At 42.1% G+C, this 23,303-nt stretch overlaps 1 protein-coding gene across 4 annotated transcripts in view; it reads right to left on the reverse strand.

Moving 5' to 3' along the window:
• The window catches only part of TBXAS1 (thromboxane A synthase 1), a 245,277-nt gene that overhangs the window by 92,032 nt on the left and 129,942 nt on the right, over positions 1-23,303 (reverse strand). For all 4 annotated transcript variants that reach the window (XM_074581949.1, XM_074581960.1, XM_074581970.1 and 1 more), the window contains 3 exons: positions 10,887-11,003; positions 2,757-2,845; positions 169-317 (listed from right to left, as the gene is read on the reverse strand). In XM_074581949.1, the coding sequence (XP_074438050.1) occupies positions 169-317; positions 2,757-2,845; positions 10,887-11,003 (355 nt within the window). The remainder of the gene's footprint in view (positions 1-168; positions 318-2,756; positions 2,846-10,886; positions 11,004-23,303) is intronic.

Below are 23,303 nucleotides of genomic sequence, written 5' to 3' on the forward strand. Positions count from 1 at the left end.
AGAGCATATGGTGGAAATCTCAAGGGTATGCTTGGCCTGTAGGTTGCATTCTGAACACCTCTGAAGTAAAGTCTGCTATACATCTTCCTGCTTCAGCATGTTTTGCAATTTGAGAATGACTTTCAGAAAATTACCATAAAGAAATAGACAAAGGTAGACTATACTTACGGATTAGAATGAGGAGGGGCTTAAACAAAGACATTTCAAAGAATGTTCTGCAATTCTTAACAAAGGGGTCATCAGGATTCTTCTGAGAATCCACCTCAGTACCAAAAGCTACGCTACCAACGACATCCAAGGTAAAGCAGTTGTAAGACCTGCATTGAGTTGAAGAATGATAAATCATTAGCTACAAATTACATATCCATTAATACCTTGCTTCTACAAACATCACATAACATTAATTTTTGCCTCTGATTTTCTTTTTGCTTTTAGATTTGAGCTTTGCCAATAAGAGATGTTTACACCATTCTGACAAATGCTGGTGCTTAATAATGATCACCTTCTCTTTGTCTACAAAGCGAATATATTTTCATATAGCTCAATAATTCCACTAAAAATTTATAAAAAATAAACAATTTCATTTGTTATTACCTAGAAATCAAATGCAACAAGTCAGAGATTCACAAGCATTTTCTTAGTATGCAACCTAATAAGAGATCATTCCTTTCTCACTTTAAACTGCAGAAACCACATCTACTACCATCCTAGTCTAAACTCTCAGTGACAAGAAGTGCTTAAGTAAAATTTCCTATTAAGGATTTCCTTTGTCTTCTTTTGTAATGTAAAATCATGGTCAAAAACAAGAGGAACTGACACCACGTGAAATCTGTATCTCCACAGAGGAGCAGCAAATGCTTTGAGAACTATAAATGATCCATGGACCATGATATAGAAACTTCAGAACTTACTGAATCTCTCCCTGCATATCTGACCATCTACCCAGTTGTCTCACCATCTTTATTTCTACTGGGCATTAGCAGCTATATTTAGTTTTGAGATAAATGGACTGAGAATGTGAAATATCCTAGAAATTTGATTCTTCTGATCTGTGGTCAAGTTTGCAATGACTGTTCTCTGTGTTCCCTTACAAAAGGCTAATATCAAATTCTCTGGTGTTTTAACCTGAGTGAGTATGTATTAAAGAGAACGACAGGATAAGGCCCAGTACAACCTGTATAAATATTGTGATCTCTGGGCACTGTCATTCTGATGACACCAGAGCAGATTTGGAAGATAACAACAGTACTGAAAAGCTAAGTCATGTCTTTGAGTTTTCCACTCTTACACACACACAAAAAAAGCTTTATTAGAAGTTGAAATGTTAAAAGAGGGGGCACTGCAATAAAACAATAATTTCAGAAGCACTCAGTCATCTACCTCTCCAAGGCACTGAAAAAGATTAAAAACTAAATTTTGAGTTGTTGGTGAAACACAAAATGGCTAAAGACAACTAATGTAGAAGTCGACAGGAGGTTGCAGATAGGGTATTTACATCCAAAAAAACAACATCTCCCAAGCAAATTCTGGGAATTCTGCAGTGCAATGAGAATCACACTTACATATGTCAAACCTGCTGAAATGGTGGTATGATAAAACAACTGGAAGATCATACTCTGAGATGGTCAACATCATCCATTTATACTCTGAAAAGGTCTTTTCCGAAGCGCCTCTTGAGAGGTGAAACCCTATCACGGATCAATAGCTAAAAGACCAGGCAAAGAAAAAGGACTAATGGAAAAAAGGGAAAAGCCTGGAAGGACTCAAAAGGTCAATTTTCATCAGAGCACTGGACTAAGTGTAATGTATCTCAAGGTTTCATAGCATCTCTTCAGATATTTAATAAAGAGATCTCTGTGCATACACATATGCTTGCACACACATATGTACTTGAAAATAGATGGATGAATTGTGGCTAAATATCTATTTCTTTACATAAAATGAAATTATTTGCACTGCTCCAGTTTGAGGAAAATCACGAAGAACTTCAGAGGCCACTGACCAACCTAGCAAATGAAGTTTATGCAAAATAGCGCCTATTAGAAAGAATGCATTTGAACTACTCATATACCATACAGGGTCCTAGAAGAAATGCATCTTCTCAAAGAAGGGGCTAGATAGTGTTGTGAACAGTTCAGTGAAGACCTCTGACGATAGAGCGACACAAAAAAAAAAAAAGATAATAGGGTACTAAATGCATAACAAATGGGAGAAAGCACAGTATGGAAAATATTAGTGTCGTTTTATAAATCAATGGTGCGTTCTCATCTGGAGTACTGATCCCATCGTCTCACAAGAGGCTAGCGTGCCATTAGAGGGGGTTAGGAGGAATGTGGTAAGAATGATTAAGTGCTCAAAAAACCTCATATAAAAAAAGCAAGAAGGTGATGGGCTAGAGGGATTTGATACTAGATCAGTTCCCATATTTGTACATTACTGGCAGACTGTAGAGAGCAGACTGGACAGGGACCGATGCAGCTTTCCTTTCTGCTTCCAGCTGTTAAAACTTCATTAAACAACAGCTAGAAATACATTAGATGGTTTTCCAAAATTACTTTTCAAGTATGCAATGGCTGCCCCCAGGAAGAAAAGGCATCTATCAGACACATCCTCTATTAAACTATGATCTCCACTTATAAAAACAAGGGAGGAAAAAAAAATCTTCTTTTATACAGTAAGCACATATTTAGAATAACTGCTGCTATTGACTTTTTTTTTTTTAAATCTGCTACTAATTTCTGGCATGTTGAACATACCTCTGGATGTCAAAAGCTTTGCCAGAATCTGCATAGACTTTCAAGTTACACAGCAGGACGTCACAGGCCTGGTTTATTAGCGGTGTCATCTAGAAAGGAACACATTGTATTGTGAAAAACATTAAAATGTTAAAAAAAAAAAATAAAAATCAATTATTCTAAATTAGTTTTATCCAGTACATGGGAGGGAGCTCTCAGGATCCTCTGCAGGTGTGGTTGGGCACTTTTGCACCGCTAAGATGAAATGTCTGCTAAAACCAAACCTACACATTACAGGGATGCCCTCCTCCAGCTCTGGGCTTAAACACGAGAGGCCCTGTCACTTACCTGATCTTTTCTTCTTGCACACCTGTGCAAGAGCTATCAAGCAAAGACATCCCCCTCTCTTTTTAATCATTCCCTGTTCCAACTGATCATTTATCCATATTTACAGTACATTACATCTAGATTACATACACTCCAGGGCAGAAGGAATAATATTTTCCACAGTCCCAAAGTCCTGTAAAGATATTAGCATCAGAGGCCCAGCGTTTCCATCCTGCTGTCCCTCAGTCTGAGGGATTAACATGGTCCTGGTTTGAGCGACACAGGACTATTTTCTCTTTCAGTAATTTTATTTTTCAGTAAAGTCTCTTCTAATGCTTGGGAAAACTGTACTTTTAGAAGACTCTAGTGTGTGAATTTGTGAAAATATTTACTTTATAGCCAGCTATGGTGTGCGGGTTTCAAGGACTCATAGTCTTTGAGCTGGACAGGTGCAGGGACAAAGAGGAGCGAGATCCAGGCACTCAACTCAAGCTGCCCAACAGGATTATTTCATACCATGAACGTCACATTCAATATAAATTAGAAAGCTTGCTGAGGAGTTCTCTCTCTCCTATCACAGCTGCAATACTCAAAACTTCTTGCCCCGGTGCTGGACCCCCGAGGCCTTCCCTTCCTCCCGAAGCCGTAGCGCTCACAGTGTCCGACATTTGCTGCCCACTGCTGGGAGTGCACAGCTTCCTGCTGATAGAGTTGGCTGAGTATAATTGTTGTATATTTTATATTGGTATCGGTATCAATATTGGTTCTTTAGTGTTATTAATGTTAGTTATCTAGTCTTATTCTATTAAATCTGTTTATATTTCAGTCCTTGGGTTTCCTTGTTTTTTCCCTGATTCCCCTTCCCGGGCGGGGAGGAGTCATCAGGCGATAGAATAATTGTCTAAATGACAATAAATTTTTGTGGGTTCGTCAAACCATAAAAAACACGTACATTAGAAAAGCACCATGTATACCACTGCAAGTTGCTGAGGGCAAACTTCTATTGCTACCTGAGGAAAGGTGATTCTGGAGCGGTGATGCCATTAAATGGACATTCACATGAATTTATTCAGCTAATGGTTCTTCCAGTCACTGACACTTGATGGTCAGGCAGACTTACCCACAACCTGGCTATAGCTAATAATGCAATAGTCTCCTCTTTAGTGCTTCATGGAAAGAATGACACAGGCAACCATCAAGAACTCATTAAAGTCTCTTTCTCTTTAACTTTTTACATATGAGAGGCATCAGACACTTGCCTTGATTACACCTGCACACCTGCTAGGGCAGCAGAGGAAGGGTGTAGCAACAATCCAGCCGTGACCCTAAAGGCATTATCTGCTATGGCTTTTTCTCAGTATAGACTGCGGAGAGATCCTTATAGCCTACAATTTAATACCACAGTTTTGCCTCAACAATTATGCCAAGCATCAGCAGACATACACACAGAAACCTGCCTTTCCTTCCTGAACAACCTCCTTCAGCATACAGATGTCAACAAACATGAGAACAGACTTGTCCTACTCCTCTGCCACTCTTGTTACCAAAAAAGACTTACTGCAGCCTCTCAGCACACTCCGAAAGCTATGCAGCCTGCCCAGCCAAGTCCATTTTGCTTGGCACTTCTGTCTCTGTGAAACTGGCATAACACTCTGTGCACAGGCACACTGCCATCCTAACACATGGGCAAGACTATACGCAGTCAAAAGGCCAACGTGGGAGCATCCAACATGTTTTCCAAAGGCAGAAGTCTGAGTCAAGAATGTGTCTAGCTGCTCTCGAGGTCCCGTACCTACATGGGACAGAGCAGGTTGTCGCTATTTCAGTTCAAAGCCGGATTGATTTGGGCTTTGCCACAGTCTCACAAGACAATTCTGAAGCCAGATTAGTATTCGGTAAAAGTAGCTGGTATGTGTTTAGGAGGTGAACACCACGTTACGTGGCAGTTTTCTTCCCCTTTCGACTTTCTAAAGAAGGTCCCCTGCAGTGAGCTTCTTCTCAAATGGTTCAACAAAATTAACGCATTTCTGTTCAACAGAATGAATCAGGGTGAAATGCTTTATAAACTCTGGGTCCAACCCCTCCAATGAACTGAACTAGCTAAGGAGAACAAAATGAAAACCCATATTTTAACAGGTATGATGCTTCCTAAACAGATGGTGATCATTTCAGATTTTCCTTTTATTGCCTTATTTTCTCTTTTATTCTTCATCACATCACCAGACCTGCAACCACCCAGCTGGTTACTATTGCTTTCCAACAGCTGGCAGAGATGGCAGGGGCACGTATGCCTGGCCAGGGCATCTCACAGCACCTCTGAGCTTTCCCCATTCCACCAGCCTTTCAAAATACCATTGCAATTCATTTCTATCCACAAGATATTTTTATTAGTAAATCTAACCAGGAAAATTGGGGGGGGGGGGGGGGGGAGGAGGAGGGGCAACACATGGATTTGATTTATCGTTAGTGTGATAGGACAGAGTTGTATCAAGGAGACAATTATTTGCATATGAAAGCTACGGGGGATATCTACTCAGGAATCCTGGGTTTGGGTTTTTATTCCCCTGAGGGCCATAAATTAGTCCAAGATTGCTAACTAAAAAGACCACAGACTGAAACATTCTCAAGTCCCTTAACATTTTAAACACTTTGTTCAATTGTCAAGAAAAATAGAGTTGGGTTGGGGGAGGTGAACTATACAAAACTTTGAAAACCAGCTCAGAAACAGACATGTTGATCTGCACCGTCTTGGGTATCAGCAACTTCCTATACATTTTCATTTGCCAGTCAGAACATAAAAGCTGCATAACCTGCCTGAGATTCAGTTCTTGGTGGGTAAACAAACCCCAGATGCTCTGTGTTCAGATTGGCTGAGAGTAACAGGATGAAGAAAAATCTAAACAATATGGTCCCTGTAAATATTTGATCTGCCAGTTATCTAATAGCAAGAGTAGCCCAGAGTCCAAATTTCTTGCTTTCTGCCAAAGAAGAGCATTTGGGGTTAGGGTTTTCATGATGCCAAGGGCTTTGCTGTATAAATCCTGCCAATATGCTATTTGGCACATAACAACAATTAGTTTCTGATTCTGCGTACACACAGTGCATGGGGATGTTTGCACTCTTCAAAGGCATCAGAGTCACGTTCCTCTAGTTAGATGTGGTCCTCAGTATTCCCTATTACTATTTGCCTTATTATTAGCACCCAAACTATAGAGTAGAAGGCTGGATCATACTCACTGTAGACAGACACGCTGGAGACTTTACTGTTCACACATAGTATGCAGAAGTCGTGTTGGGCCTCTTGTGCCACGAATGGGATGAAATATACAGGAAGGAGAAGGAAAAAAGGATACATCCCTGACATAAGAATTGCTTCTGTATCAGATTTCAATTCCCTAATTAAAACCAAGAAGAGAGTGGAGCATCAGGAAGATGCTTGGGAGAGGATTTGTTTCCATCACTTCACAGTGGGGCCCTGCTATTCACGGGCATAACTTAACCAAAGTGAGCAACTCAACCAGACACTGACTTGTGGCTCAAGGATATGCACATTTCATATATCAGCTTAGCGATCACATTAGTGATTTGCTTTGTCGCAAGTGAGCCCACTTGCTTTGTTCAGTAACAACAGCAATTTCCAGAGACCCATCCAAAATGCCTCTGACCAAGGTGCACAGGCAGAGTAAGAGCAAATCAAGGAAACCTCAATGGTTGGTCTGTCAGATCTTATGTCCTACTGGGACTTGGAAGATCTACATGCCTGAGACTGACACTGGAGGATTTTCCTGCACTATTCTGCCATGTTATCGCAAGTTCTGCTTTGTGTCTCCCTTCATTTGAAAGAAAATGCCTCAACACAAACTCCACTTTGCAGGTTATTTAGGAAAATGCTACATTATGCTGTGCTCTCTTCTTTAATTTTTGTGCTCTGTTTTGTTTTAATGGTTGGTTAATGGAGGAGAGGATGAACGACATACTGATAGGAGATGACAAGACCGCTGCAGCACCATCAGAATAAATAAAAATCAATAGGTTTTCTGCTGGTGTTGGCTGTAAAAGAGAGCAAAAGCTATTTATCAAGTCTGACAAGGGGTCCAGAACTGCAGGATCATCACAGGCACCACAGCAAAAAGAGGAGGAACAAAATAAGAAATACTAAATAGGGCATCAAGATTGGTACAGCAAGATCACTAACATATCAGCTTGTTTCAATACATAATAACTGAGGAGAGCATGACAGGAACATCAGGAAATGCACCTTTTACTTAAGGGCCTCCAGGTATTTCATTTCACCAATGAACTACATCTTGGATCAACTTTCAGTGGTCGGTATTATTCCCATTTAATGGAAGAAAGTAGTTTCTGCACAGAGAATTTAAGTAGTTTCTGCCACGTCACCCACAGGCAGTCAATGGCAGAGCTGGAAGTGAAACTTCTTGGGTCTCCTGCCTCCTATCTCTCATTTCTCGTTCTTAGTGTTCCCATAGCAAGGGCACTACGAGGTCCACTCAGGGATGTCACTGGAAAGAGCTTATTATCAGATCAGCTACCAACTGAAGTGGCATCTCATGTGGGACGCTACCAAATCTTACTGCCGGATCAAGCTTACAAGTCTATTCATTTATGCTATGCTCGCCCCTAGAGTATTTTAATTCAACGTTATCTGAGGCCAAACCTGCCTTCAGTTGGAGTGGACTGCTTTACTAATCTTTATATACTCGTTAGAAATAGAAAATTAAAAAGGGTGAACACACAATGTGTAGAAATCCATAAAAGCAACAATGAAATGGTGCACAGCTGTTAAAGCGAAGTTGAGGAGACAGAGAGACAAAGCTGGAGAAGGTGCTAGAAAATCTTGAGAAGTCTTAGGAAAACAACTCTCTGCATACACTCACCAATCACAACACTGGCTACCCAACAGCTCTATAACCTCTAGTTTCAGTTAATTGCTCATAACTTTGCAAGCTTCAAAATTTCTGGGATCAACTTTTCCTCATTTGGTGACCAGCTGTTGGAGATTTTTTGCTAAACTAAGCGGAAATTCCTCAAGTGTAGTGAACTTCTCATTGACACTACACCACTTCCATGGAGAGACAAGGGCAAAGTATGCCTCTGTCCCCAGCCACAGCTGCTAGATGCCTCTGCGGGGCATTGCTGGTCAAACCTTAGCAACAGACATTAGGTCTGTTTTGGGTTTTATCCTCCAGCAGCCAGGTCAAAGTGTGGCTTCTTGTGGCTGAAGCTGTCCTTTAGCCTAGTAGTAGATTCTTGTGTTTCTGAAATGGAGATATCAGGAACCTACGCTCAACTCTCCGGCCCTCCGTGCATCTTTTATCTGAAGTGATTGCTATGGGGAGCACAGGGAATTGTTAACATTTACTGCTCTGTGACAGGCTAATAGCTCCCAGTTGTCTCAGAGCATCCAGACAGACAAGTCGACGTTTAGACTGGCACTAGGGACTGCGGTGCTCAAGGGGAACCACTCTCCAAAGCTACTCGAGAGGTCTGCAGTCTCTCTAGTGTCACTGGGGAGTTTGCATAGGGGAACAAAGGCAAGGCAGACATCCAGAGTGAACACAGAGAGGAAGACTTCGGTGTTGGGTTTTGTCAGAGCTCAGACCTCTGTGGCAAAGGAATCAATGTCTTATTAGAAGAAATGAGGAATGTGTCTAGCAGTATTTATAAATCTGTATAAAACAACACATCCGCGTTCTCATGCAATAAGTTAATACCAAAACTAGCTTATTTGTAACTCCTTTGAGGTAGAGAGGAAGAGTTTATTTAAAAAAACAGGATGTCTTCTATGTAACTCTGAATACTCTGTAGTATGGCCAATACTAGAACATGGTATTTTTATTTTCATGCTGCTATAGAGGTTCTGAGAGAGTACTAAATATGGGAGAGTTAAAAAGTGAGATCATAATTAATGAGCATTGATTTCCTTTGAGAAGTGTTGGTATGGCTTCTAAATTAAGCAACAGCAAGAGAAGCACATGGGCGAGGACTTAAGTTGCATTAACTTCAAATCCCAGTACCATTCATGTATTTGGCTAGAAAATGAAATGAAAGGCTGAGGAGCGCATCCATTCAAAAGAGGTTCTTAATCTCACATGGACTTACTGCAAGCATCTGTCTGTATAGGGATGGATGGTCTTCTGGTGAAGACATGGGACAGAGGAAAAAAGTTGGGCCTTTCAGAGACCTTCCCTGTTCCTCGTTTTCCCATTTCCTGGAGGAGAAAGTGACCGTTTCCAGGTCACACTGAGACCATGCACAATCACACCCCTTCCACAGAGTTTGGAAGAGGCAGCACAGGGAAAGCTCATTCTCAGGCTAAAAACAAAGATCTCAAATTGTGCACGTGAGACAGCTACCAGGCACTAGCCAGCTCTTCATTTTACTTCCTACCATTATCCTCCTCCTGCGTTGCACCTCCATCACCAAGCAGTGCACAGTGAGCACCGTGACTTCTCCCACCCCGGTTTAATTAGTCAAACCCTGCAGACCCATGCCTGCCCGGCCCCAAAGCACGACACCCAGGGCCTCCGCCTGCTCACCCTCACAGATCTTTTCCATCAGGTCTACCCGGCTAGCGCTGGCAGAGGTGGCTCTCCACAAATTGAGGGGAGTGCGGCTTTATCTTTTGTTAGTCCACCAGCAAAGAGCTGGTGACCTGCAGTAAAGCAGATTAATTTCCGTCAGGAAAACGCAAAACTCTCCTCTCCCCACAACGCCATGAGCAACTAATCGCTTGCATATTTAAACATCCTGAGCCTTGCTAAAATTTCACGATGGAGCCGGTGACAGAGCAAATGTCGGGGCGCATAACCAATGGCGTTGTCAGTCGTGATTAATCAGCATCTCCTCCAGGCTGGCGGCCAATTAGAATTTACCATAATAAGGAGGTGACAGCCGGCGTTGCTAAGCGACCGCTGTCTATAGAGCTGGGAAAGCCAGATGCATTTAGATGTTACTGTGGATTTCGACAGCGGCATGTCAAAACAACACAAGCGTCTGCCCAGTGGAAAATTTTACAACCCAGGACTGGGCACCGGAGTGAGGCATGGCTCCCTTTCAGAATAAAATACAGAAAGGAAGAGGTGTTGGAGGTTTTTTTGTTGGTTTTTTTCCCCCCTTGAAAGAAGACTTTAAGCAGTCAATCATTTATCTGCGTTTAATTAAGAGATATCGTGCCACTGGAATAGGACTTTGCTACCCAGTAATGGGTTCCCATGGCTAAGTAAATGCTGAGACATTTATAGAAAATTAGCAGCAGGTCAGCACGGAGACATTTATTTTCAGTCAGAGGTATTTATCTGGCAATGACATTCTGTTCCAGTGACTTATTTTATTATATGAAAGGATTAAAGAATAAAAGGAGGAGGGGGGAAGGAGATGGAGAAATGAAAATAGACTGACAGCAGTTCCTGTGCTAACGTGAGAGCTGCTGACTCTGCAAATCACGAAAAGCTATGTTCCAACTGGGAGCAATAACCTTTCCCGTACTTTAGCTTACTCCTAACAGGGCGGGGGAAGGAAGGTGTAAGGCTCCTTTTTGAGTTTGCTACTCTTTTATGGACAAACTGGTCTATATAAAGACAGAGGATCATATTCTCAGATGAGCTATTCTGATTTTCACCAGTCTCTGCCCTGGATCACACTGTATGTATGCTTAACTGCATGTGCTCTTCAGGTCTAAATAAACTGGCACAAATTAGCAGTTTTTTACCAGTTCTTGATCTAGAGCTATATAAAGTAGATGCTTACATGGAAGAAAACTATTATGTCTTCTAAATTAGGAAAGCAACATAGCCTACACCTTACCTCTTTCAGTTTGCTATCGCTGAAAGCTGGGGCCAGGAGACTCCGGACATACTTCCATCTCTCATCACGAAGACAAAGGATGCTGTCAAGCATTGGCTTCGAAATCAAGTTCGGCTTCTAAATCAAAAGAAAACATGATTTAGTTTTCACACAAATGCAACTAGAGCTACTTGAGACTCTGGAACTTGGAAAGATTGGCCATGAATAGTGTTGCACTGCTTCCCACAATGAGAGAGGTTCAAATAGGTCCCAAACACCAAGCTAAACATGGACGAGGCCAGAGATAAATTTGCCTTTTGCTGCACGCATTTCCCCTTGGACTTGTGAAAAAGCCCTGGACCAGTCCAGTAACTCCTTGCTCACACTATTCTAGTTCTGCCATTCCTGGTGTTCTCCTGCAATTGCCAGTTCTCCTTTGCTGAACCCTGGCTTCTTTCTTCTCTTTCTAAGGTGACTACCAAGAGGACCTGTCAACACTCCCTCTCTGTGTGACATGAGTGCCAACGCACTGCACGTGGGTGTTGGTGGGGGACACGATTTCTGGTGACAGCTGGTATGTCAGACTGTTACATGCATTTTAAAAGTCTTCAGAAAATATGTTGATTAGAAAGCAAGTCCTTACTTTGTCTATAAGGAACACTCTCACTAAGAAGTTGTGGCCTGGTACTCTTACAATTTGCAGTTAGTCAAACATAGTAGCTTAAAGCACTGCCCCATGAAGTTCTGTACCAGGATGACTGCTATGGATTTGCTAAACTTTCATCCCCCCTGCCAACTAAGAAATCCCTATCCAGACAATAGCAATATTCACCAAAGAGTAAAAGGATAAAAAAGAAAGAGGAAGCGTGTCAGAAAATAATGCAATTATGCCCGGAAGAGGTATCAGGTGTTGTCCAGCCCCACAGTATAATCTCCTACAACTTTTATTATTGCCAGAGGATGTTTCCGAATTGTTCTTGAAGGCCTCCAACAATGCAGATTCAATAGCCTCCCCACTCAAACTTTTCCAGTGCTGGACTACTCTTACCATGGTAGCACCATCTGTCCTGATGGAACTTACAGTCTTTAGTCCTTGTGTTATCAACAGGCATAGAAAAGAGGTTATTCTTTCCCTCTTTGCAGCACTCCATATCTACAGAAGGCTATAGTAATCACTAATCTTATTGCTGCCATCTACCCCAAACAACACCAATTCGCTCAAAACGTATTTCTCAGTCATGTTATCTGTGACCGTTTGTTCAGTCTTGTCGCCGTCTCTCTGCATAGTCTTGCTGATTTACACCTTTCTCAAGATATAGTCCCTGTGACTTGACCCGGTACTCCAGCCAGGGAGGGTGGTTTTTCATGTGTTCTGCAGGCCATATTCCTCTCTATTCACCCCAAAATACTACATACCACAGCATGACAATGTCGACTCGTGTACTGACTTGTGTTTCCCTGCAACTCTCAGATGTTTTTCTGAATAATTACTCCCTAGGACTGTATTCCCCAGCCTTTATCAATAAAGTTGGTTACTCCTAAGAGTCATATGTAGAACACGTCCTTGTTGAACTGTGACCATTCTTTTTATGATTACTTCTCCAACTGATCAAGACCACTTTGAATTGTAGCCCTTTCTTTCATGGCATCTTTCATGGCATCTTTCATCCTTACCAGCTTAGTGCCTTCTGTATAAATTGTTATCATACTCAGTGCTACCATCTAACCCATTAACAAAAGTACAGAATAGCACTTGCAAAGAAGCCACCTCTGGGAGCCTCCCAGCTCATACTTCCCTTCTGACAGTGGACTGTTTCTAGACAATTTCAAAGACATCTTCAATCCGTATTTCAGGTATTGTACTGTAATGGCCTCCAGACAAACCATCCTAAAATTGGTGGGCTGGGGTAGAAGCTGTACACTTCTGTAGATATCAGGCTGTACAGAGACAGTCATTTGTGCACGTCAGATCTTCTGGCACCGAGGCCCCTGCCTACCTGCCCATGGTAGCAGTGGCAGTACAGTCCCCCACGTTATCAGTAGCAGCAGCATCCACTTTACTGGGAAAGACCCAAACAAAGAAAAGACACTTTGGTCTTCCCAATGTCATCTGTTGGTCCCTTTCACCCTCCAACATTTTATTTCAGTCTTTCTTTCATTACTAATGTACACAAAAAATGAGTTCTTACCCCCTGTTACACACCTGGATACTTTCATTTCATTTTGTGCCTCAAGATTTCTGATTTTATTGTCCCTGCATGCTTCTTTTTTATCTGTCTTCTTGGAAATCTGACCTACTTCCTACTCCGTAAAAAAAATCTTCTTCTCTTCAGGGGCCATGAAGAGCTGAAAATTTAGCTACACTGGTCTTCTGCTGCACTTCCTTAACTTTCCTCCTTATTGGAAGAGTTTGCACTTAATATCTTCTCTTTAAGGAGCTGCCAGCTCTCCTTAACACCTTTTTCCTTTACACATGCCAGAATCTCGCTACACTGCATAAGCTTGTAAAATGCAGAAGCCTATTTTATATTGCAAACAGGCTAATGGGACAGTTTTACATTCTCAGCAACACCACCCAGTGCAGTGAACTAATGTCACTGAGCTGACACTACAGACCAGTTTTGAGCAAAGATGAGCTGTTTTCAAGTAGAAGAGTACGTAGCAGGATATTTATCTGAAGGAAGAGACTAACTCAGGTACTCTCATCAGACGACTACTATAAGATAAAATATGGGCACATTTTTAATGTATACACAGACTATCCTATTTTGTCCAATAATAAGGAAAACTTGGGACAGGCTGGCAAAGCTGAAGTGGTTTGGACTGCTTTCTCTAAGTATCGTCTTTAAATAAATTATCTATTTTCTAACTTGTCAGTAGGTATCTGTTCTGAGGATCAGAAGTGCAGCTAGAGAGACCATCACTCACTGGACCGCTGCCTCATTTGTTACAGATACTCAAAGCCACAGCAGAAATCAGAAGAAAGAGGTCCTGGACAACTGGAAATGAGAATCATCCTTGGAGCAAGTACTGTACGCTAGCCTTTGCCCTACAGTTCCTATGTGCTGCTAGGGAAGCCCTTTACACTAAATCTTGACTCGGCTGGTCACCAAATAAGTATTCGTTATACCTTTCGTCTTCAGTTTCAAGCCCTAAGGCCCAGATCACAGAACTCCTGAGCACTCACTAATGTCACTGAAATCAACAACAGGGAATGTGCCTTCATCCCATGAAATGCGTTAGTCCAAGAAATCAGGTCACTGAATGGAGCCCCGAAATTAGCAAACACTCTTGGACCTGTACTTCAACCACCAGCCTTCACTCCTGATTTATAAATTGGAGATACCACATCACCTCCTCAGAACTGCTAATGACACATTAACATTTGTGAGGCACTCAGAAACTGCAGCGAAAGAGCAGAATAACAATTCCCACAAGGAAATGACTGATTTTGTCTTCCAAGTGAGGTTTAGTACAGGGGGGAAAAAAAAAAAAGGGGGGGGGGAAATTATAGGGCAACACTTCGGAAAGTATTTTGCATCCACTCCTAAATTGAAGGCTGCCCAATCTTGCACTCTATAAGACAAATCTGCTCTGGAAGACAAGGCTCCACTTAGATAATAACAGATGCAATATAAATCTGACTGCATTTGCCTTGAAAGAAAAAATGCCCCCTAAACCCAAACATTCACCCTAAAAAATGCTCCTAATTGCATAAAGACTGTACATAGCGCATTCACAGAGAGGGGCCCAGTTACTGAACAAAAAGCCTGTTAACTATAATGCTATAACTACGACACTAACCATAGCATTGCCTTTTTAGCACTCCACTTTATGTCAGTAATGCTCCCTTGACATATTTTTGGTGTGTATAGCATTATATACATATAAACACCGCAAGGAAGGAAAGACAATTTTGGCCATAAATTATTTTACTCTGTCTCTTTAAACCGGCTACACAAAACCATGTTTGTGTTTATTGGAATAGCATCAGCGTGACTGACAGCGTATAGCAGATTTCATTTATCAGGTTTTCCTTATCATTTCTGCAAACGCTTTCCTCCTAATTGCATAACCTATATTACAGGTTCATATAGCAGGAATGAAAATGGATTTGGTATGAGAATGAGCCTGAAGTATCTTAGTGAAAGATGAAGTGTCACCTCACTCCGAACGGACGAAGTACTAGCTGTATCTGAGAATTCTCGAGCCTATAAAAATCACTAAAAAAATTACCATGGGAGGCAGCTGTAATATTTTCAGGGGTGGGATTTTGGTTTTTAGGCGGGGAAGGAGGTTGCTTTTAAGTCAAATGCAATCAGACTCATATTCCATCTAGCATTATCTAAATACTCAACAACTGCTCTGCGCTTCCTTCTCCTGTGCAATCAACCATTTCTGACCACGGTACAGTGATGCTGCACGAAAATTACTGGCAGCACGGTAATCTGCTGCAGCGTACCTGCAAGTGCTACTGAGTTCTCACAATCACAGACATGCCATCAGAAACAACAAAGAAAACGGGAGGCATTTGCTTCCAAACAAATCCTTTAAAACACCAGGGCTTTTAAAACAGAAAACAAAATCATGTTTGCAGATGAGCAGCATATTTGCAATTGATGCAAGAATTCCCTCCCCATTAAGCTGTTCCTTAGGCTGACCCTTCAGACCCAGTTATTGGCTTGTTTGTCCCTGAGTCAATTTGGCTTGCTGTGTATTACTAAATAATTCAGGGAAGTGACTCTTCTCTGGCTTTGAGGCCAAGTGGTACAGAACACCTCCTGTCCCTGAGGTTAAATCACTTTCCCGAAGAGAATGGCCATATCCAAACTACTTCTGGTCATTGTGCATGTTCACCTCCTGAACTGTGCCCAGACCATGCCTGGGGGACAACTAATCAATACAGGACAAAATCATGCTAAGCAGCATGTCAATATGGACATCTGTAGGACCAACTCATGCACTAATAATCTGTTTTATTCTGAAGTATAACTGTAGCCTTGTGTGATTCATAAATCATTTGCTCCTTTTATGAGTTTGTCACCAGCAGGCTAGACTGAACCTCTGGCAGCCAGCAATGACTGCCTGGAGCAGAAGGAAGGATAGCAGCACCACAATGTTCCCTCAGAAGCCTTCTCTTCTTCCTTCGGTAGAAAAATGAGGGATGAAAGTTTGCAACCAGCAGAAGAAAGTTAATGCAGTCACGCATTCTTTAAAAACCTACTAGCTCTAAAACCTATAATATAAACCACTTACCTCCATAGAACCAGCTGCTAATCTACTCCACGTGTTTTGACAACATAGTAAGAAATTAAACTCTATAAAACAGGATCTCAGAAACTTTGTTATCTTAAACTTAGACTTAATCATAACCTAGTGCTAACAAAACCAATCAAAAAAGATTTACTTCTGCTGGAGCCAACCCCCAGCACTGAAAGCCTGGTGAGATTCAAACAAGAAACTAAGCTCTAGAGTACCCAAAATCCCAACCCTAACAGTAACTCCAACACTAATTCTGGCATTATTCATACCTAGCAAACACTATTTGCCTTCATGTACAGCCTCAGCTTTCTACTAGCCCTGAAGGCTTTGCAGGATCTAGCTTTAACTGGAATCCAATGTCCATGCTCCCCTGAACTCTAGCGCTAGTCTCAACCCTACAATGCTAACCCATGCTAACAAGAGCCATTTGCTCTTCTCACATCCAGCCTTTCTTCTGTATCCATGGACGTTACAGCATCCAGAGTTAAGTCCAGCTCTGAGTTCCCTCCACCCCCACCCTTTTCCCTCTTTGGGGAAAGTTTTGGAGTATGTTCCCAATGCGGGGTCATCATCCTCCCAGCCCTTGGGCATGCCATGCAGTATGTGTGATAGCTCTACAGGGAATAGGTGTGGAATTTCTCTCCCTGGGTGAGCTCCAAAAGGGATGAGCAGGCAGCAGCATTGAGCAGGCAGAGCACTGGCACATCAGGGGGTTAATTTGTTCATTCTCTTATTTTCAAAGAGGGTTGCTGTCCTTGTCTTTCTAAATGTGCACTTTTCATTAGGTATTGCCATCCTGCTTAAGAAACTGCATTTTTAAATTTAATTTAATGACATGAAATTTAATGAAAAACCAGAGAGAAAGTTTGTAGTACGGAGAAAAGACTCTATCCCCATCCCTCAGACAGGAATTATTCGTAAAACATTTCCATAAGATTACTTCTTCAACCCTACTTGTACCACTTGATTGACAGGTCATCACCACCAGTTCAGCCAGCAGGTGGAACCAGTACACCCATGAACCGCTCAGATGGTATTTCATTCAGCCAGTGGCAGTGGCATGACACTTACAGATCAACATAAAACTTCCTATTAAAAAAAATAACAGAAAAGCTCTCCTGAGGTATCTCCTGGAATACATCTCACCAAGCCTGCAGTAAGTGGATCATGAAAGTGGGAAAGCAGAAGACGCCTCCATATATTAGTTTTAAAAATTCCCCGTTGGTAAACTGATATGGTATATTCCTTCAAACTTCCTTGGTGTTTTGTAAGAGGAAGAGTCATGCTCACACTCTCCCTGCATTCATGACATTCAAAGACACATTGTGTAGTGGCTTCTGGTTGAACCTGCAGAGCACCGTGTTGCATGTTGTTATAAACAAAACAGAGTTGGTCTATGCAATATACCCTGTAGTTCTTTATCATTTCCATCTAGCAGGTTCTTGCTTACAGAGACATTATAGCCACATCTCTTCAGAACGTGTATCAATTTTCCCTTCACAAATCATCATCGTATTGGAGCAAGACTCAACTCCTTCCCCAAAGATCACAGCCTTCATGGAGGGCAAAGGCCTGGCATTGTCCACTGAGCACCACGCCCCAGTGGGAGACCACTGGGTCTGTCCCACCTCTCTGCTCTGCCTGTGAGGGGCCTCCCACCCATATAACCCCAGAGACGATCACTACATGCAGGTGTTGTCTCTCCCAAAGTAGGCTCACGCTTCATTTGCCTTTCCAAAACTCCCTATCCAAATCCTCAGATGCCGCACACCCCACACTGCTGCTCCCAGGTGACTGAATTCAGTCCTTCCATGAGCGTTAAAACTGTGCACGCACATTTGTTCACAAACACTTTCCCCAAAACCCTCCCATTAACCCTGCTGATAGTCTATTACACCTTATTTCCCCTCTATAAAGACCATTTAAAACAGGTTTGATTTTAGTATCTATGATTTAGGAGGTGTTCTTACGGCTGCAGAGGGAAAAAGAAAATCACCGTGCTCACTCCAAAAAGCTTATGTTGCTTTGCAATATCATAAAACTGTCTAGTAAAAGTTTTTAGCTTAATTTGAAACCAACATGCTTGCAGAGGAGGGGAGAAAATATCCATGCATTATTTATTTCATTAAGCTTTCAGGTTCCCCTTGGTCATTCAGATATGTCAAAAGTGTGTTACAAGGTAGAATTGGTTTCAGTGATTACAGCAATTGGCTTCCACTCTACTGAATAGATCAGACTATACAAAAAGGCATCTCCAAGCCCATTCCTTTGTTGTCAAGTCAGGATCTTCAGCAGCTGACTAATGGCTACTGTTCATCATTACTCATTGGAAAAATGGCATAGCCGACACTAGCTTACTAGTAAATACTGCCTTTTTTCCTCTGTGGCAAGCAGCCTGGAAACATCTGTTCTTGTCTTTGCAAACATTCTCTTAAGTCATGGGTTTGTCAATAGAAACCAAAGCGAGTCATTGCAATGAGGTAAATATAACCATTCATAAATGCTAAAATAAACACATATGGCCTCCTGCAGTCTGACCCAGACTGATGCAAGTCACACATCATTCCATTTGTTGGTGTAAGCAAGATCAAAATTAAGTCCCCGCCTTCATCAGTTTGCATATGGCGGTCAGTTTGCGTATTTGGGGTCAAAACAATCAAACCAAAGAAAAAAGTATTCACTGTTAATTAATTAGGAGTTTTAGTATTACAAACAAATTCAAGTTGAACTGGAGAACCTGTGCTCTATACGCAGTTTCTGCTGTGCTGGGAAGCAGTTTTTAAACACAATGTTTAAATCTACTTTTCAGCTGACGTAACTGGACTTTTTAATGTTGGATAAAGTCATAAGATTATTACAAGCCTCTCTGTTTATGCACAATTTTCCTAGAGGAAAGGTTGAGGACCAGAAGTTTCCTTTTACAGATTGCAAGGAGAATTTGGAGAAAAACAGTCCTCAATAACTTTTGCTACAGATATATTCCCATTCTTTCAATCATTGGTGTACACAGGAATGGCAGGCAATGTCCATAAGAACTTGGGCTCTACCATTCTGTTACGCAGGAACATCATATTCCATAATCTGCTCATTCAGAGACTTCTCTGCAATACCCTTGGAGATTCTGGAGACTACCAAGGGAGTTTGTAAGTACTACCCAGCCTCCCACTGCCCGTCCTTTAGGCTGCTGACCCCTGTCATAATCCTGACCCAAATGCCTTGGGTATGCAGTTAGATACCTCAGAAGAGAATTCAACAAAGCTGAGCACGGAGCAGTCCAAGCTGCCATGACAGCAACTCAGGGAGAGTCCCATACCTCCCTAGGGCCTCGCCACCTCCATTCTCATGGACATCATAACACAACGCGCTTCAGAAAGAGAGGCCACTACAGCTGTGATCAGGGATTACTCCCTTTCTTTCAACTGAACAGTGAAGGAAGTCATGGTGGTAATTCCCTTTCATAGTGTCACAGAGGGAACTGAACTCACATACGGGGGGAAAAAAGTTGTAATTCCTTCCTGTAGATAAGGATGGGAAGAAAAGTAAGGAATAAGAATAGTGAAGAAGGAAAGAACTATCACAGCAGCGGTACAGGTTAGGGGAAGGTGCAGGGAGGGATGGTCCTAAACCCTCCTGTCCTTTCCAGGGAATACTTAGGAGTGAACTGGGACTGGGGCTGGACTTCGAGCATTCATTCCCATCATAAAAAGGGCTTCAGTCCCAGTTCCTCTCCAAGGTTTGTTTATACAACACTATCCTTAGATAAAGATAGATGAGTAATACTTTGCAGTACTGTCTGAAACCTTGGCCTCCATGATCAGCAATATTTTGTAGTAGTATCTGAAACTCTGGCCTCCGTGATCCATGTGACTGCCCTATTAGGCTGCAGAGATTCACTAACTTCTCTACCATGAATGCCAAGGACTGCATGGAACGTGGAGTGGCTTCAACACATAAGGCTGCAAGTGCATCTTTCCCAAGAATCACCTATAGGTTGCTAGGTAGGGCGCTTCCCAGAGAGCTAAGATGAGCACCTTGGAATGACTTCCAGGAGAAAAATGCATGGAAGCCTTTCCCTTGCACTCTGGGCAACTCCCCTTGTCACTGTGGGCAGTATTGAAGAGGCCCAGTTCCATCACCTTCTCTTGTTGACTCAAAGTAACGTGTTTGCTGCTGCTACGTTTTCTTCAGAGCCTGAACCACCAGCCAGTTTCAAAGGTACCTGTGAGGTCCCTCTCCTCTTAAAACGTCATATTCATAGGTCATAGGCCAGACATGAGGTAGGTCTCAAAACTGCTGAGTGCTTTGGCACCAAAGTGCTTCTGATCATGCTTAGAAAAAGAATTGCAGGTGCCTGAGAAACCTCGCTGTTAAAATCACCAGCTCCAAGGGAATCGGGCACTTCCAAGTACTAGGTATGGCTGCGCAAGAGGTTTCATTTTGTATTTTCAAACTAAGCTCCTCAAATGGGGGTTAAATGCTTAGGACTTCCTAATGATTGGCAGAGGCAAGCTAGCCATGCGAAGGGGAAGCTTAGCAATAGCTTAGTTTAAAAATATTACTTGTATGCAAAACTTTTCTTCAGAGCAGAGTATATATGTTAAAAAGGCCCTTTTTCATGTATTTCATATTTTATTGACAATTTTGGTTTGATCTCTTTCACTCAGATGTTGTAATACAGAAATAAAATTCTAAACAGGCCAATCTAGCTTAAAATCTCAAAGCCCTGAGACACACTAAAAGTAAACAAGTGAGTAAGTAGTAAACGATGGCCAAAAGCTGAGAGTCTTTTCAAAGTGTTGCTATCTGTCTTCCAAGTTCCTATGTAGCACCTAAAAGTTGATGCCTAATATACCACTTCCTGTGTGACAACATCCCGATATACAAAATACACTTCAAACTCTCATTTATCTAATTTGAAACGGAGCATTTGGAATCAGTACTTCAGACCAATGACATCCAATATGTGCGGAACAACTCAAGGAAAAAGTATTTTACCTTTTTTTCCCCCTAATGCCAAAATGAAAATTTGAAAACAATGTCAAACAAAGCAAATAAAAGTTTGCTTGTGAAGACTCCGTGTGGTTTTCAAAAATACAAATGGGTTCAAGATGTTATTTAAATCAAACTACTGGAAGAAAGGGGCTATTGAAAATTAAAACCATGGACGCAACCTCCAGCTCAAGAAGTCAGCCATGGACAGTCAGATGCTAGGGGGCTATTCCACAGGCAACACCACCCTGCACTTGCCCTGTTCTTCTCCCTTTTCTCTGAGCATCTGCTGCTAGTCAGAGAAAGAGCACTCCCTGGCCAAATATGTCTCTTTTTCTGTTAGCTTTCCTTTGAAAAGTTGTTCAGAAAGAAAACTCCAGGTCAGCTGTAATGGCAGCACGACAAGCTGTCAACAAATCACATTTGCAATATCCTCTTAACTGAAGAATTTGAATTCCCTGCCTGCTATTTCACAATTGTTTCTAATTACATTAAGTGTATATTTACACATCAGGGAAAAAAAAACAAACTTCATGTATTAAGATCTCCACATCTATCCGTCAAAATACTAATGCATTTTCCTGATAGTAGTAGCTGCTTTCATTTCTCATTTATTTGTCCCTCAAGAAGAGCTAGGCTATAAAACTTTGCAAGTAGTTGCATAATACACTTTCAGGATTTTATCTTCCAAGATTTCATATTTGTGGTTATTTGTCTGGTTTCACTCAAGTGAAAAAAATAAATCCTAATTTATCAAAGTATGTCAAAACATGCTTATACCAAAGAGCGTTTGTTCGTTTGACTCTCACAAATTAATTTGAGCACATCAAGAATTAAGTGTTTGTCATAAGATAATTCCAACAATAATAAAGTCCTATTGCGTACAGATAATGTTACAGGACTTATCATGAGTTCCCTGGAGCTCGCAATTTCAGTGAAACAGCCTCACTTCCCAAACAACCTGTAACCAGACTGTTCATCACATCGCTCTTATTTGATTTCTTCCAGGAGAGCAGCTAAAATGCTCCTCTGAGTATCAGCAAGTACCTTGTTCAAAATAAATTAACAGTATTAGCTACTTTTGCATTCTCAAACGTATTAGGCTTGTAATAGCAAGCAGTGCAGATTATGAAGCGTGAAGCACACCGCCGTATCTTGTCATCTTAAGAGTTCTAGGATAAGATAAAAATTAAAAACAACCAAAAACCCCACAGATCGGAGCCCACGCCCCGAAGCTCACCGATCTCTTCCTTGCAAAACAGGCCCCCTTCCAGGTGATGCAGCATTTGGAGGGGCTGTTTCACCACCCCATTGCTTCAGTTTTACTGCGCTGTCACCGTGACACGGAACTAGCGGGATGGGTCAGATCCTGAATTCTGCCCCCTTATGCTGCCCAAAAAGTCAGCAAAAGCATTTCAGCTGTAGACAAGCTGGAAGCTCAGCAGATGCCCACTAGGACAGAGCAGTATTTGGGATTTAGATTCCCTTTTAGCGAGTGCCCAGGGAAGGAGCATGTGCCAGCTGTGAGAATGAAAGACCTGCAGGCTTTCACTAGGTATTAACCCCACAACAGCCAGCCACACACGGAAAGATGACAAGAACTCGAGTTGCCAGAGTACTGCCTGCTGGGACTTCCCATAGAGGACTTCCTCTATGGGAGACCACACGTCCAGTGAAATTACCCGGCTGCACCCCTATTCAGCGCGCACATCACGCTTGATCGCATGCACCTCGTTTTTTTTCCATTTTGTTCGGTACCTGCATTTCCAAGCACAGCTTTACTGGCGGGTGGGAGAAGGGGAAGGGGTTTTAATTTCCAGCCATCGGTGCTGGCCAGTGCAGCACGAGCTCCCACATCACCAGAACTCATTTTGCATCTGCACAGCTGCTTCCCCCACATCTGGAGTCAGTGCCGAATCCCCTCCTCCCCCAGTATCCAACAGCCTGATAAATACAAGCGATCTTGAAATGGAAAAAAAATAACCCTTTGCAGCATGTCTAAAACCTTGCTGAAATTTTTACTTAGAATAAATCTTAACCCTGGGGCCAGCCTAAGTTCTTACAGCCAGAACTGACCGTGCACTGCCAATACAATATAAAAGCTACCACGAGCGCCAAGGGAAGAGCTGAAAGAAGTGAGGAAATGAGAGCTGCCCCACTTGACCACTGAGGGGGGAAAAACCAAGG

This window comes from Larus michahellis, chromosome 1 (assembly GCF_964199755.1).
Source record: "Larus michahellis chromosome 1, bLarMic1.1, whole genome shotgun sequence".
Lineage (NCBI taxonomy): Eukaryota > Metazoa > Chordata > Aves > Charadriiformes > Laridae > Larus > Larus michahellis.